The sequence below is a fragment of the Pleurodeles waltl genome, chromosome 4_1, assembly GCF_031143425.1.
Source record: "Pleurodeles waltl isolate 20211129_DDA chromosome 4_1, aPleWal1.hap1.20221129, whole genome shotgun sequence".
In the NCBI taxonomy this organism is placed as follows: Eukaryota; Metazoa; Chordata; class Amphibia; order Caudata; family Salamandridae; genus Pleurodeles; species Pleurodeles waltl.
The window spans coordinates 481,670,620-481,687,535 of record NC_090442.1 but is presented as its reverse complement, the minus strand read 5'-3'; the positions used below and the strand labels follow the sequence as shown (position 1 = coordinate 481,687,535).

At 42.6% G+C, this 16,916-nt stretch overlaps 1 protein-coding gene across 1 annotated transcript in view; it reads left to right on the top strand.

Annotated features, from left to right (window-relative positions):
- PTPRQ (protein tyrosine phosphatase receptor type Q) overlaps nucleotides 1-16,916 on the top strand; it is a 1,423,303-nt gene that overhangs the window by 522,074 nt on the left and 884,313 nt on the right. Inside the window, exons 20-21 of the mRNA XM_069227528.1 lie at nucleotides 881-1,130; nucleotides 3,712-3,840. Coding sequence (XP_069083629.1) covers nucleotides 881-1,130; nucleotides 3,712-3,840 — 379 coding nt within the window. The remainder of the gene's footprint in view (nucleotides 1-880; nucleotides 1,131-3,711; nucleotides 3,841-16,916) is intronic.

The following is a 16,916-nucleotide window of genomic DNA, read 5'->3' as shown; positions in this document are numbered from 1 at the left end:
TACTACTGTCACCATCACTACCATTATTGCTACCATTCGCACCACAGTTACAATCATAACAATCACTAATCTCACCACCACCACTATTGCTACCAATCTGACTTTCAGCACAACATGGTGCCACTATTCCCACCACTACAACATCCTCATCATGACCATGTTGTGTTTTCTATCAACACAAAACAAGACCCAATTGATTGGTTGCGCAAGCACTTGTTATTGTTCATGATTGTAGGTACCATACAACATCCAGAGTTTACCAATTTGATTGGTGTAAAGAGTATTTCTTTATTTCCTGCAATGTGAATCCTTCCAACCATCAGGCAAAGGAATGGATTTTACTCTGCTTCGTTTTGCCTACAGTTGTGCTATAGAAATGCCACATACATACATGCATCTCTTACTTTTCATGCCTCTAAGGAGTATGTTCTAATTTCTACCTCTCTCCTTTCATATACAAATCAATTCCCTCATGTTTGTCAATCAGTAGGTGCTCTGAGTCTGCTACCCTGAATGAAAGTGAGAACCAAGCTCATGCTATAAGTGCTTGAGCCAATGCTTCTTAAAACGCCATTCTTTCTGGGAGCAATTCACTAATTATTTGCTTACCAAGATACTTTAAAATGTATAATCATTAACAGTCCACTTATACCTCAAAAGAACATGTAGCCCAAACAAATGTGGCCCCACTTTTTATGCTGCACAACAAACACCTGCAGATGCATTTCTGCTTTGCTGACCTTAATTGGTGTTGGGTAGCCTCATTCTCTTAATTGAGGCAACTAAAGGTGGTCAACAGAGGACAAAAAATAGGTATAAATGCTTTAGCCAAACCCTAAACATGGATGCTGTATTACCTTATCTTTGTTTTTTTTGCCAGGAAAAGGGTGAATCTTTCTTGTGGAGTACAACCAGCCCTACATCTACTCGTGGTCAGTCTACAACAACATCACCTTCTACATCTTCATCAAGCACAATAGGTTCAAACAGGAGTAGCTCTGCCTGGGATGAACCTATAACATATGTGGTGGATCACCTTAAACCATATACAACTTATCTCTTTGAAGTCTCTGCCGTGACGATTGAACCTGGCTACATTGACAGTGCAATTGTCAGAACACCAGAATCCAGTATGTATTTTTGTTTTAGTTGAGGTCTTTCACATGGGTTGAATGGAGATCAGACTCTGATCTTTGTGGTGGTTAAGGCTGATGTGAAATAATCTGATGCCCTTCTGGTGCAGTTTCCTAACACTATTGGAAAGTATTAATCATGCTAGTGCCCACAACTACATTGGTTAAAATGAATGAGGGGAGGGTTTTGGTTTTACAGTCCCTCAGGCAGCACGTTTGTTGAGATGAGATTGGATGACAATGTTGAAAATAATGCTCATTAACATTTTACATAATTGAAATGAAATTATGCTATTGGAGGGGTTGCATTGTTGTGATTTATACCATGCAACAATTAGGGATTGACAACTGGGTCAAATTATCCTTCGCTTCCCCCACTATGAATTGGGTAATTATGTTTGAGATCAAAGGCAAGACCAAGTACCTTTGTGAAACATTAACATCTAACTAGGATTTTATGAAAGCAGAAGGTGCCAACAATTCTGGTATTAGTTAACCAGGATCCCATTCACAAACATATCCTCTTCAGAAAAGTGGGAGATACCTCAGACTTACTCTTGCTGCCTTGCATCATATTCACCAAGCAACATGCAAACATATCTGCATATGGCCAGGGAGTTACCGATACCCCATGGGTACTTGCCATTCCCTACAAAGCTCTATGTCAGTGACAATGCCCAAGACCATCTCTTTGGGTTAGGGTTTGTAAGACACCCAGCCGTATTTATTATTTACACCACATGAAAAAATGTTGCCCTCATAATTTGCATAGTAACCACATTATTTATATCTTGGTTACAAGTGAGACCTAGCCTTAATAGAAACTCTAGTACATGGGAATCACACACCCATAACTAGTGCGTTCCTGTGCAACCAACAAAAAACAGAACTGTTCTGAGTGAGATCATGACTGGCTCTGTGACACTTCCTCTTATAACCCCCTGTCCACAGGATGGGTCCTTCCTTCTGGGAGGCCCCCACAGTCACTCTTCTGTACTGGGAGCTCTCCCACCTCAGGAGCTCTTTTGCAGGGGGTCCGGCTGCCCTTAGGATACCTACCACAGAAACCACCTACACAGAAGTTCCTCATCCTCCAAGGGCCAGTGCTAGCTCGTGCCAACTGCCCCTGCATGGGTTATTGATAGGCGAGGACTGCATGTCAGCGACCGCCCTGAACCCCTGCAACCTTCTTTTGACTTGTTGTCAGCACCCCTTGGAGAGTACACAGATGCTGATGCTAATTTGGTATAAGAGAATGCCATAAGGGGACCCAAGGCGTCCCCACCAATCATGACCATACCTGCTAACCAGCTTAAATATGACAAATCAGCAAAAATACAATACATTGAATACAACCTCCACCTCAGGGCCCTCACACCTGAAAGGGCTGTGCCTGCCCTCACACAATGCAGTCTCCAACCCCCTGGTGAGTGTCTGGGGCCTGGCCTGGGCAAGGCATGATTTCACATTCAAAAGAGACTTTACTTTGAAGTAGGCCTACTTCAAAGGAGAAATTGGATATAAGAAGGGCACCGAAAACCACAGACTTTAGAAACCCTTCGGAAACAAGAGGAACCTCTGCCTATCGCAAGCCCTTTTTGACGCACACTCGCCCGTGCGGGGTTATTTTTGACACGCCCGAGGTACTTTTTCACGCTGACAGCGTTAGTGTGTGTTTAAAACTACTTAAAGACTCTTTTTGCATTTTTATTGATAACGTGACTTGCGTATTGTGGATTTATGTCATTTTGGTCTTGTTTTGTTTAGATAAATATTTCCTACTTTTCTAAACTGGTGTTGTGTTGTTTTGTAGTGTTTTCATTAAGTTAATGTGTGTGTTGGTACAAATACTTTACACCTAGCACTCTGAAGTTAAGCCTACTGCTCTGCCAAGCTACTAAGGGGGTAAGCAGGGGTTAGCTGAGGGTGATTCTCTTTTATCCTGACTAGAGTGAGGGTCCTTGCTTGAACAGGGGGTAACCTGACTGTCAACCAAAGACCCCATTTCTAACAATTATTACTCATACAATTATTCTGTTCTTTTACAAAAAACTTGAAACAGAAGGTTTGCAGAGGTGGTTAGTTTTTAGCCCATCACATTTCCTAAGAAATGAAGGTCCAAGAAAAAAAACCTCAAAAGACAAAACAGCAATAGAAGCTTTTCAGATTTGGTATATGTGGTAGTGCATATGATTATAGATTAGCAAGTGGCCAGAAACTACCATTAATCCTTGTCAACACCACATACAAACTAATTTTGTCACTGCAAAATGTGGGAAAATCTGGCTATGTAAGCATGTCGTGTACATTGGACTCTAAATGAGTTGTTAAGAAGAATTCAATTGAACTAAAATGTATAAGACAATATAGACAATATCTAGCGTATGACGTCTGATATGAAGGCATACTAATTCCATTGAGGCAAAAATAATCTATTGCCAAATGTTTTTTTGGCTTGTCTTCTTACATTTGCACAATGAACAGCTTCAACTGTGTTTTCCTGTTTTCTGTCATATAACCAAATGATTATAGTTCTAAGTTTCAGTTTATCTTCTAAAACGTTATTCATTAATTTCAGTTCCTGAAGATCCCCCTCAGAATCTAGCAAAAGGTAACATTACAGGAAGATCATTCTCACTGACATGGGATCCTCCAACTATACCAACCGGAAAGTTCAGCTACAGAGTAGAGCTATTCGGACCACTAGGTAAGACAACATGTCTTTTTATATTTACTGTTCCTTAAAAGCCAAAATGTTGCCCTTCAAGGTATTCATTTTCATCAAAGTGTTTGACAAAGAATGCAATACTTTAAAAGTAAAAAATAATCGTTTGTATGTACTTCATTAGTTGAATAAGTCCATAAAACCATGTAACACTTTGAAAAATTAATTGTGACCCGGTATAGCATTTTGCCCTTTTCTAACATCCTGTCACAAAATTAGAAGGGCATGTTCTGTTGAGTATATTTGAAAACGTTATAATTACCATACATGCTTCCAACCTAATCAGGTAGTTTAACTCTCACTGTAGTGACATATTAATTGTTTATTTCTTGAAAAAACATTCAATTTGTTATTTGGGTTCTAATTTTTATTAGTTTGTGACTAATTTTGCAAAATTGGGAGAGACTGCCATGAGTACCCCAAAAAGACAATGCTGTTATATCATGACAAATAAAACAGAAGGACCTCGCACTATGTTGCCTATTACTGTGTCTACACTGTGATGGACAACAAAAAGGGGAGTCACCCTCAGTGAAGAGGGGCAGAAGAGATATTATATGTAATGATGTTGCATGATCATTGTAGGAGAGCTGGTTCTGACATGTAAACATTTTTTTTTGTTTTGTTGACCTACAAGTTTTTAGATTGCTGCTTTGTGAAATCCTCCCTAATAGAGTCTCACACACTGTAAGCTTCTGTTAAAATGGTTCTGAGCTGTGATCTCAGGTATCCACCTTATAAATAAGGGTCACTGCTGTGCAGCTTTGCTAAGGGGCTCTGCGCTTAATATGCTTGAACACATATGCACAAAGGTGTGCACATGTGCATAGTAGAGAGAGTGCATGGGTGCCCTTCAGTAGGGGCAGAAACAACCTTACAAATGAATAACTGCAGCTGTACGGTGCACGCTGTAAGGTTTGCAATTTTGGCTTTGTGGTTCCACAGGACATAAGCACCACAAATATGAGTAAAGTGTGCTTGAGAGGTGCCTCGAGTTGCAGAAATCTGACTACTAATGTCCCCATTGGTTCCAAACGTTGCTGCCTTGAGTTTCCCAGGTCATTGACTCTATAACCCTGGGAGAAGTTTGATAGAGCTGAACGTGGTAACAATTTACCTACGTTTGGACGCTCTTTAGGCCGATGAATCTTTTGACTAAGTGGGAACTCTCTGTACTATTAATCGATCACTCACCTTATATCGTTAATCAATAACGTACATAAGCAACACCTTGAACAACATAACACTTAACAATTAATCCAGAATACATTTCGGCGAACCCTGACCTTTCAGCCAGGAATGACCACACCAGTTTATTGCAAAATTAATGAGTTTATTTCCCTATATTAACAAAGCTAGCACAATATAGATGTGTCTCAACACCAAATGATAAACATAAATGAACATTAATAGCTGTCCATATCGTCGGAACAAGTGTAATCTATGTAGCATTTGAATCACAAGGCATTCGATAGTGGCAATGCAAAGCACTAATACGATAATCTGTAATGGGCTAATTGCGTACATTTAGTCAGCATAACAAGATCTCAAACTGCATCGTGCGACATATGGAATCCTCATCTAACCTCAAATTAGCATCGGCATGTGGGACTTCATGCAAAAACAATTTGGCAACATCAATTTGGAAAACTCCTAGCTAGGGTCCTTATCAAAATCAGCAGTTGGTTACCTAAAAGAAACACAATGCAATTTTACAATTTCCTTTCATATTTACCAATTCTAATCAGCAATCAATGAAGTCTTCGTCTCACAGGTATCGTTTCTCGATCAGCATAGGACGGGACAAAGGGGCAGGGGTGAACGGGGCAATTGCCTCACGGCGGCAAAGTAAGGCTACTACTTCATGCAAAGGGGCAAATCAAAGTTAAAGTCTCTAGGGCAAGAATCATTAAAGTCTCTTTCTCTCGATTAGAGAAAGCATCAAAGTCTCTCAAAATGGCGTCGCAGCAAAATGGGTCATAGTAGCTACGAAGTCAAAATGGCGGGATGTCCGAAGATAGAGAGAGCTTCCCTCTCGTGCACCTGGGTTTTATAGACAACAATTCAAGTCCTGTAGGGTCTCCATTGGAGGGTTCATAGGTTAGCTTCAAATTGACCAATCAAAAACGACAGTTCTCAAGCTTTTACTTAAGCATACATTATCCTTGGAGATGGGTACGCAAGTTGCAACATTGTTTCTCCATTAGCTTACTCTCAGAGCCTCCATTGTCCGCACCTGCAAGCCGACCTTGAATTTAAGAGAAAATATGCCATGCTGGCACCAACTTTAAGATAAGCATGTGAGCAGTCTCTGTGGAAAAGTACAGCTTCAAGCAGAAATACACGTTTAATAGCACAGTGGAAAAATACGAACTTTTAAACCGTGAGACCAGGCAACTAGGCCAAAGCCTCCGCTAAAGTAATGCTAAGCTAAGGCATTTCAAATAAGCAAATCGTAGCACACGTTTATGATTATGTCGGATTAGTGCAATTCTAATACACCACGTTATATAAAACACGCGTATAAATGTCGGCAAACTACTCTGAGGGCACATTTTGTCCCCGTACAATCTTTATTAATTCGGTTAATGTCACACATGATTATTTCAGCACTACGTTTATGCGTTAATAAATCAAAACCTTCATTTTCTGCTTCATCAAGTTTTCTGTATGGAAGCATTTCTAGATGGTGTGCTTTTGCTTAGAGGTTCTGGAGTGTATTGACCTCGTGCTGGGCCCTTTTGGTTACCAGGCAGCCTGGTTAAAGATAGAAACATGATACTTATGGTGATTTTTCTGTTTTGGACTACTTGTTGAAATGCTGAGTGCTGTGTCTCTAGGTCGCAGCTCCTCCCGAATAAGCCTTGTTCTTTACTCTCTCACTATTCTGAGAGTCTGGTGCTAAAAGGTGTACTTGGTTCTTAGTTTGGAGGTTTGCAGTATGGGGGTCCCAGTACAGGAGAAGTGAAGTCAACAAATGCCGTTGAAAACAGACACATTGGAAATTAGTATAGGATAGCACACAAGCTTAGTCGTGGAACAAAGTGCAACATTATTTGTGCTTGTGAGTACGATGCTTCTGATTCTGTTAAGCTTCAATATATTTAATCTGGTCCTTACGAATGCATTCATGACTTGGGGAAAGTAACGACGACTCTAAAATATGACCTACATTTATCAAATAAGAAATCTATCTGAAGATCGTTAAACTAGCTGGCCCGTGCCTCTTCAGAATCTTCATACAAAATGTTTTGTCTTTCTTACCATGAGAAGGATCATTCTTTCTGAACACGTATAAATAGATTCTAATTATAGAATCAAAGGTTGCCTCAAAGGAGTCTGAATCTTTTTAAAGTTGGGCTTTGGTAAGCGATCCCACCGCCAGATCCATTCCATGACCATGTTCTTTACATACCCTGACTGCTTCTCTACAAGTGTCTCATCTTTTGCATTTCTTTATCAGTGAAGGTTTTTCAAGAAGACAATTTAACTATTATCAACTGTTCCGACTCCAGTGTTAACATCCTGGTATTTGTATAGACAAAGAACATTTTAAGTGTAGAAAAAGTGGGACTGAAACCATGACCAGTATGATTCTTGCAATGCGGAACTGAAATTCGATGGCCTCATCAACTCTGAGGAAAACGCTTTTTCTAAATTATTGTAACACCAAACATAGCATACCCTAAAATACATGCAGCAAAAAAGGGTTTCATTGTCCACTTTTAAATGTCTCATTCAACAGCAAAGATTTTAGGTGTCTGTGTTAAAAGTAAGTTCGCAAAGCATGCAAAAGACAATTCTCGATTGAAGAATTTAAGACAGGTTCTATGAGCCTTTATGGAAACCCCGTATCCACATCAATGTCAGATCGTGAGATTCAACTGTTACCATTAAACCATTATTTTATTGCCTTATATCTCTCAGTTTTCAGCATGAACTACTTGTATCCATCCAGACTCTGGCCATCACCATACATTGTTGGAATTTTCAGTGATCTTTCCAAACCTCACAAGATTGAAAAGGATGTGAGTGTCATGGGCTTGCATTTAAAAGTGACAGGTCTTGTGATGGATTAACTTAAAAAAATAGCCAGAGAAGAACAATAAATAGTACCATGAATACAGATGATATATAGGGAATTTCACACTCAGTGGCAAGTGCTGGAAATGCCCCTTTTTGCAGGGGTATCCCCAAAGTTTTTGCTTTTGACCTCCTATTTTTGAACTTATGTTGCATTTTGTTTTTGTTGGCTTTAGGACTCTGGACACTTTACCACTGCTGACCAGTGCAAAAGTGCAAGTGCTCTCTGTCTGAATGGTATTGGTGTTTGGTTTTGCCATGACTGGCATATTTGATTTGCCACTAGTGGAGCTGCAATACTGATTGTGCCACCCACAGGAGTAGCCCTGTAGACATGTCTCAGGCCTGCCACTGCAGTGTCTGTGTGTGCAGTCTTAAACTACCAGTTCGACGTGACAAGTGCACCCACTTGCCAGACTCAAACCTTCCCTTTTACTACATGTAAATCATCCCTAAGGTAGTCCCAAGGCAGCCCCAATGGGCAGTGTGCAGTGTTTTTAAAAGGTAGGACATGTACTGCTGTGTTTTACATGTCATGATAGTGAAATACTTCTAAATTCGGTTTTCAGTATTGCAAGCCCTATCTCCCCCATAGGATAACATGGGAATTGCCTTGAGATGTCTTTTAAGTGTAATTTCCCATTGGGAATAGATAGAGATGTGGAGTTTGGGGTCTCTGAACTCACAATTTAAAAATACATCTTTTGGTGAAGTTGGTTTTTGAATGGTGAGTTTGAAAATGCCACTTTTAGAAAGTGGGCATTTTCTTGTTTAACCTTTATGTGACTGTGCCTGCCTGTGGAATACACATATGGGTCAGGGTGACAGTTGGGTTGTTTGTGAATTCACTCTAGACAGTCAAAGAAAGGGAGCTGAGGTGTGCCCTGCATTTCCTGATGGTCTTCCTGAGCTGGAGTGATGGGAGGAGCTGACACTTGCACCTGATTAGGGCTACGCCTGTCCTCACACAAAGCCGTCTCTAGCCCCCTGGAACTTGTCTGGGGCCAGGGCAGGAAAGGCAGGGTATTGTGCACTACAAAGACTTCTCTTTGAAATTTGCCTACTTCAAAGACAGAAATGGGTATAAGTACTCGACCTGCTACCCCACATAGTTAGAATCCTTCTGGACTGAGGACATTCTGCAGCAAGAAGAGCTGGATGCTGTAGAAGGGACTGCCACGCTGCTTGTTGCTTTGCTGCGCTGGCCTGCTGCCTGCTGCTTCTGTCCTGGGAGGGAAAGGACTGGACTTTGCTCTCTGCATCCTGCTTCCAAAGGTTCTCCAAGTGCTTGGACTAAGCTTGCCTTCTTTTAAGAAGTCTCAGGGACATCAAAGACTGCAGCAACTGTGACTGATGCAGCAGGCCTGATGCTACCGCAGTGCCTCCAAAGTGCCGCCACAGCATGAGTCCCGAGTGCTGTGTCACTGACGTCCGTGACACCGGACTCTGCCGCAGCACCTGTGGCCCCATGGTGTGATTGTGATACCAGGAAGTCGACGCCTTGCATCTTGACCTGCAGGATTCATCTACCCTTCTGGATCAGAAGGAACCAATGCCTCACCACCGACACTACATCACCTCCCCTGCAACCGTAAGGAACTGATGCCTCACCTCCCCTGCCTAGCAGTAAGGAACCAACACCTCACCTCCCTGGTAGTAAGTAGTAAGGAGTCAACGCTGCACCGGATCCACAGATGTCTCACCTCCACGACTCCATGCAATGTTTTTGTTTCCTCCCCGTTTTCAAAGGTACTGTACCTGGGGTCCACGTGGCTTCATGACTGGCCCACATTCCCTCATGAGTGGTATTGGACTGTTGGGAACGACTCCATCAAGACACCCGTTGGAGCTATTGTGTTCCTAAGTGCTTTACTGAGATTTAATCTATAAAAATGTGTATCTGTGCTTGTGTATGTTGGAATTTTGTCTTCTTGGTCTTGTTTAATTCAGATAAATATTGTCTATTTTTCTAAAACTGGTGTGGAGTACATTTGTGGTATTTTCACATTGTTACTGTGTGTGTGTACAAATATTTTACACATTACTTTTGAGATGAGCCAGACTGCTTGTGCAAAGCTTCCAAGGGGGTTGAGCATGGGTTATCTTAGCTGTGTAACTCCCTTACCCTGACTAGATTGAGGGCCCCTCCTTAGACTGGGTACAAACCGCTGCCAACTATAGACCCCATCACGTCAGGGATGGCGGGGCCTTTAACCAGCCCAAAGTATCCAGGAGGGAATGCCACCGGATCGGACGCCTTCAAAACAGGAGCCAACGACGAGGGGCGGGCCGACTGAGACGCAGACGGAGACAACTTCATCCGACTGCGTGCATTCGTATGGGCACCCAGGAGGCAGCAACACGGTGAAGCTGGCCACGCTCTGGGAGAGCGTGGTCTAACCAGGTACGGGACGGGAGGGAGGCGGGAGAGAAGGGAACTGCTTACTTATGTTTTGGGTGCCTTTGCTTTAGTTTTGTTTTATTTGTTTGGTCCCTTTTCTTTTTGGTAATTTCGTTCATTGACACATAAATAGCCCAGATAAAAAAGGACCGGAACCCGGTCTGAGTTGTATTATTGTTTTCCCCTCTCTTTGGTTTTTATTGGTCGTTTTCCTACTGGATGGTAGTGTATGTGGGTACTAAGGCATATGTTTGAGTGAGATAACAACTCAAAGGAACATTTAAGAAAAAGAAAAGAAGCAACGGAGACAAGAGAATCCGGGACTCACATATTTCTCTATTTAGAAGCACAGAAGTTATTTTTATTGAGTTGGTGAAAATAATAAAGAAGACAAAACACTAACAAGCAGATCAGGAAAGCCAGTAAAAGACAGGTAACAGCAGCAGGACAGAAAGAAAAGAAAGAAAGAAGGAAGGCCAACAGGAAGTGAAGGAAAGGACAGGACCAAAGGGTGACAGCGAGAGAAACAAAGAGGGATCAGCACCAGAAAAGAAGCGATAGAGAGAAAAGAAAAGAGCAACTAGGAAAGGGAAGAACAGAGACCAAAAAGCAAACATACTTACCAACCTCCTGTGTTCTTCTTTTCTTTGCATGCTCCTCCCGAGTTGACCTTGGATAAGAAAAGAAAAACAAGAGAAGAAAGCTTGAAGATTAACAAAGAGAAATGAAAAGAATCAAGACCAACCAGGAATAACTTGATTAAGAGACTGTTACTACTATACTTTAATTTAATAAACCACTATATAACAAGACCAGTGCGTTACTCCAATTTCTGACCCCTCTGACAGTGGTGTCAGAAGTGGGATTTCCCTATCGGTCCCATACCCGTAAGCAAGAGAGAAATGGAGGACAAACCATCATTGGCCAATATGATTGCACAGTTAGCGGAGGGCCAGAGGCATCTACAAATCGTATGGGAAGAGCAAGTCCGAGAAGTCAAGGTAGAGATGGAAGCCCTTCAGACGGCTTTGAAGAGTCAGGCAACCAACTGGTTCACGAGATGGCTCTGGGTAAATTGACTGATACTATAGCCAGCAGTAAAGTACATCCCAATGTCCCCAGTAGTGTACTGCAAAATTACCAAGAGAATGAAGACCCAGGCTCATTTTTACCAATTTTGAACTGGTTGCTAGCTCCACTAACTGGCCAACAGAGAAGTGGGGACAATACATTGCGCCTCTTCTTACGGGAACACTACAAGCTGCCTATCAGGCAGTAAATCCGGGTGGTGTGATGCCCTACGCAGAGATTAAGAAAGCCATCCTGGAGAGAATTGGATTAGATCAAGAGAGCTATCGGGTCCGGTTCAGACAAACCAAGTGGGCCCCCCAGGAGAACCCTCTAACTTTGTACTATAGAATACAATACGCCACAGGAAAATGGTTAAATCCTACAGAAACTTCTAAGGACACTATGATTGATACCGTAGTGTTAGAACAATATTTAGATGCTCTTCCTCCATCCACTTGAAACTGGATCCGACAGCATCCAAATCTCAATAACACAACTGCTGTTGATTTAGCATGCGCCTTTCATTGAGCCCCAGAATTCAGGAGCTCCACCACCAAAAATACTCCTCCCTCCAGCAGGTGTTCCAACCCTAAACCACTTTTTGCAAAACCTACCACAAGCCCTAACCTAGTAAAACCTAGTGGTCTCAGTGTCCCAACCAGAGACTTTAATGTGGGACCCCAAAGCTTCCATTGCGCTGAGTGGGGCCATATAGCCAGACATTGTCCCCTTAAGAAAGAACCAGAAGAGCTGATGGAAATAGGACTAGCAAAGGGACAAGTCCTATGGGCTGGCTCAGGAAAAGCAAAATCTACCATTCCCATAATTGTCAATAATGAAAGAAGGTGGATACTCGTGGATTCAGGATGTAATCAAAGTGTAGTAAACTAAACATACGTACAACCTGGTCAGTGGGAAAAGGGTGCACATGTCTTAATTACTTGCGTCCACGGAGATCAAAAGCTATATCCGGTTGCCATTGTAACTATTAATTGGAGAGGTCAAGAGGAGCACCTAACTGTAGGGGTAATACCCGATTTAGGAGAATATCTGATCATCGGGCCAGATTATGCAGCCTTCCCAGATCTCTTAGATAGCCTAAGGCAACAGAATCCCACGGATAACTGGTGGAAAGAAGTACCCTTCGTATCTGATAGTATAGAAGAGACTCAGCCAAGAGAAAAACTCACTAAATCACAAAAAAGGGAGAATAGGAAACAATACATGATGAAATCCTCACCTTGTGAATCCCCGAAGTCCGTCCTATCCGTAGCCAGTCAGTTTTGACAATCTCAAAAAGAAAATCCAACCCTAAGAAAGGCCTGAAACATAGCTCTAACTCCTGCAAATCAGTCGGTAGGTCCTACATCTCAACTTAAAAACAACTTATTGTATAGAATATGTCTGAACTCCAATGCCCAGTTGGTGGTTCCTCAGCCATTTCGGGGTCAGGTATTGCACTTAGCACATGGTGATAAAGGTGAGGGACATCTCGGGAGAGAAAAAAACAGAAGAGCCTATACCAAAAAGATTATATTGGCCTGGGGTATATGGGGTTATTAGGAGACTTTGCCAGGCCTGTCCCAGATGCCAACTCATTAATTTATCCAACGAATATAAGGCTCCTATCCAACCTTTGCCTATTATAGAAGTGCCATTCACACAAGTTGGTATGGACTTAGTAGATCCCTTAACCCCCTCAGTAAAAGCTCATCAATACCTACTAGTTTTGGTTGATTATGCCACCCAATATACTGAAGCTTTTCCCATTGCTAGCATGACCACCAAAACAATAGCCCAGGCTATGATAGTATTATTTTCTACAGTATGATTTCCAAAAGAGATACTAACAGATCAGGGGACCCCCTTTATGTCCCACTTAATGGCAGAAGTATGTCAGATATTGGGAATCCAGCAGATCAGAACATCAGTTTACCATCCCCAGACTGATGGATTAGTAGAACGTTACAACCAAACAATTAAAAACTTCCTGCGGAAGGCCATTAATGAGCCAGGGAAGAACTGGGAGACAAAATTGCCCTTGGTTCTCTGTGCTCTCTGTACACATATCCAATCAACTACAGGGCATAGTCCATTTGAGGTCCTGTTTGGTCGTCAGCCACGCACGTTGTTAGACATGCTTGCGGAGCTATGGGAAGAGGTAGATGAAGAAAGCAAAGATGTGCTAAGTTATGCGAAGGAGTTAATAGAAACCCTACATGATGTATGGGAAGCCACCCACAAGTGTCTAAAAGACGCCCAAGAACACCAAAAGAGGTATTTTGACAAAACCTGTTGACCTAGAACCCTAGATGTAGGGCAGAAGGTGTTGGTACTGTTAGCAACCACAGAGAATAAGCTACTAGCCCAGTGGCAGGCTTTACATTCCTGGAACAAGTCACTCCGGTTACATATAAGTTAGAAATTCCCAATGGGAGGGAACAAATATACCACATCAACCTCCTAATATTATGGTATGAAACGGATGATTCCCACTGTATACTATTAGTTAGTACCAGATCTGCAGATGACCTACCTCTATACCACTTGGGAACACAAGAAAAACAAAAAGGAAGACCTCAATTCAGTACATCTCTCTCTCTCCTGCAGAGATCACACCTATCTAGGTTAGTAGATGATAATTTAGATGTTTTTTCGAAAATACCAGGAAAAACACATTTGATATATCACCACATATGAACAATAGGGGACAAGGTAGCCAGACAAAGACTGTATTGGATACCTGGAGCTAGACCGAAGTTAGTAGAACAAGAAGTAGAAGAGATGTTGCAGGCAGGTATCATTGAGGGATCTTCCAGTCCTTCGTGTTCTCCCATTGTTCTAGTTCCAAAACCAGATGGTACGATTAGATTTTGCATTGACTTTCGCCGAGTGAACGCTCTTTCCCATTTCAACACGTACCCAATGCCCAGAATCGATGATTTGTTGGAACGCCTAGGGAAAGCCAAGTACATGACTACATTAGACCTCACCAAAGGTTATTGGCAAATACCCCTAAAAGAAGAAGACAAAGAGAAAACTGCATTTTCCACCCCCTCAGGTCTTTCTCACTTTAAAGTCCTTCCTTTTGGTCTCCATGGCGCACCCGCAACCTTCCAACGATTAATAGATCTGTTACTTCGACCCTTTTAAACGTATGCAGCAGCCTACTTAGATGACATCATCAGCTATAGTGATTCATGGGAAGAACACATATCACACTTGACCAACTTATTATCTGCCCGTAGAGATGCAGGCCTTACAGCGAACCCAGATAAATGTAAGATTGGGTATGAATCCATTAATTACTTGGGTTATATAATCAGACAGGGAGTAGTTAAACCCCAGCTGGAAAAGGTACAGGATATCACCCAAATTCCATTACCCAGCAAAAAAAGGATGTCAGAGCCTTCTTGGGGATAGTTGGATACTACCGAAGGTTCATCCCTCATTTTTCAGAAATAGCAGCACCCTTCACTGCCATGTTGGCGAAAAAAAAACCTAACCAAATTTCTCATCTTTCTGAGGTAGAGGAAGGCCACTTCGAGCTCTTGAAACATCTCCTAACTATCAAGCCCGTGTTATGGTGCCCTGATTTTCAGAAGCCTTTTCAACTCCAAACGGACACCTTGGATCAGGGCCTCAGGGCTGTCCTTTCCCAGTCTGATGAGAATGGGCTCTTCCACCCTATCGTATTCCTGAGCCACAAACTCTTGCCCCGGGAGAAGCATTACCCTACCCTGGAAAAAGAATGCTTGTTGATTAAGTGGGCTGTCGAGTCTTTGCGTTACTATTTGGCGGGTCGGACCTTTACCTTGTTTACTGACCATGCTCCACTGACCTGGCTGGCTCAACATAAAGACTCTAATGCTTGAGTGCTCAGTTGGTTTTTATCCCTGCATCCTTTTCCTTTCAGGTTCGGCACTGGCCTGGCTCTCTTCTCACCAATACTGATTACCTCTCCCGTTATCCGGCTGACCTGTGGCCCGAACGGCCACTGTCCAGAGGGAGTGACTGTGGCAAGGTGTCCTCCATGGAGGGCGCCCGCAGGTGCCCTCGGGGTACGTTCTCAGGCACTGACGGCCCCGGGTGTACTTCCGGTGTCAGATTAGCTGACCCGGAAGCATCTTCCTAGAACCAACGGCACAGTGACATGTCAGGGATGGTGGGCCTTTAAACGGCCCGAAGTATCAAGGAGGGGAGACCACCGGATCGGACGCCTTCAAACCGGGAACCAACGACGCGGGACGGGCCGACCACGACACAGACGGAGACAACTTTATCCAACTGCCGTGCATCGGAAGGGGCACCCAAGAGGCAGCAACGCGCTGAAGCCAGCCACGCTCTGGGAGAGTGTAGCCTAACCAGGTACGGAAGGGAGGTGGGAGAGAAGAGAAGGGAACGGGTTACTTATGTTTTGGGAGCCTTTGCTTTAGTTTTGTTTTATTTGTTTGGTCCCTTTTCTTTTTGGTAATTTCATTCAAATAGCCCAGATAAAAAAAGGACCGGAACACGTCTGAGTTGTATTATTGTTTTTCCCTCTCTTTTGTTTTGATTGGTCGTTTTCCTACCAGATGGTAGTGTTTGTGGGTGTTGAGGCATAATTTTGAGTGCAATAACAACTCAAAAGAACATTTAAGAAAAAGAAAAGAAGCAATGGAGACAGGAGAATCGGGGACTCACATATTTCTCTATTTAGAAGCACAGAAGTTATTTTTATTGAGCTGATGAAAATAATAAAGAAGACAAAACGATAACAAGCAGATCAGGAAAGCCAGTAAAAGACAGGAAACAGCAGCAGGACAGAAAGAAAAGAAAGAAAGAAGGAAGGCCAACAGGAAGTGAAGCAAAGGACAGGAACAGAGGGTGACAGAGAGAAACAAAGAGGGATCAGCACCAGAAAAGAAGAGATAGAGAGAAAAGATTAGAGGCAACTAGGAAAGGGAAGAACAGAGACCAAAAAGCAGACATACTTACCATCCTCCTGTGTTCTTCTTTTCTTTGCATGCTCCTCCTGAGTTGAACCTGGATAAGAAAAGAAGAGCAAGAGAAGAAAGTCTGAAGATTAACAAAGAAGGCAATAGAAAACAAAAGAATCAAGACCAAAAAAGAATAACTTGATTAAGAGACTGTTACTACTCTAATTTAATAAACCATTATATAAGAAGACCAGTGCGTTCCTTCATTTTCTGACCCCTCTTACAGCCACTTTTAGAAACTTGGCATTTTCTTGCCTTATCCATTTGGTGTTTGCAGTCTATCTCTGGTCACATGACTGGGTGTAGTTGAGCTTTGTGTTTTCCTGCTAGACAACCACACACAGTGGGAGCTTATGTGTGACTTGATGGGCCATCCTGACAGGATAGGAGGGAGAAGGTGGGCACAGCCTCACTTACACCTGAATAGGCTGTGTCCTGTCCTCAAGAAACAGCTGCATACCCCCAGTAGTTAGTCTGTAGCCAGGGAAGGGAGGGCAGTCCATCTGTGCACTTCAATTACTTCA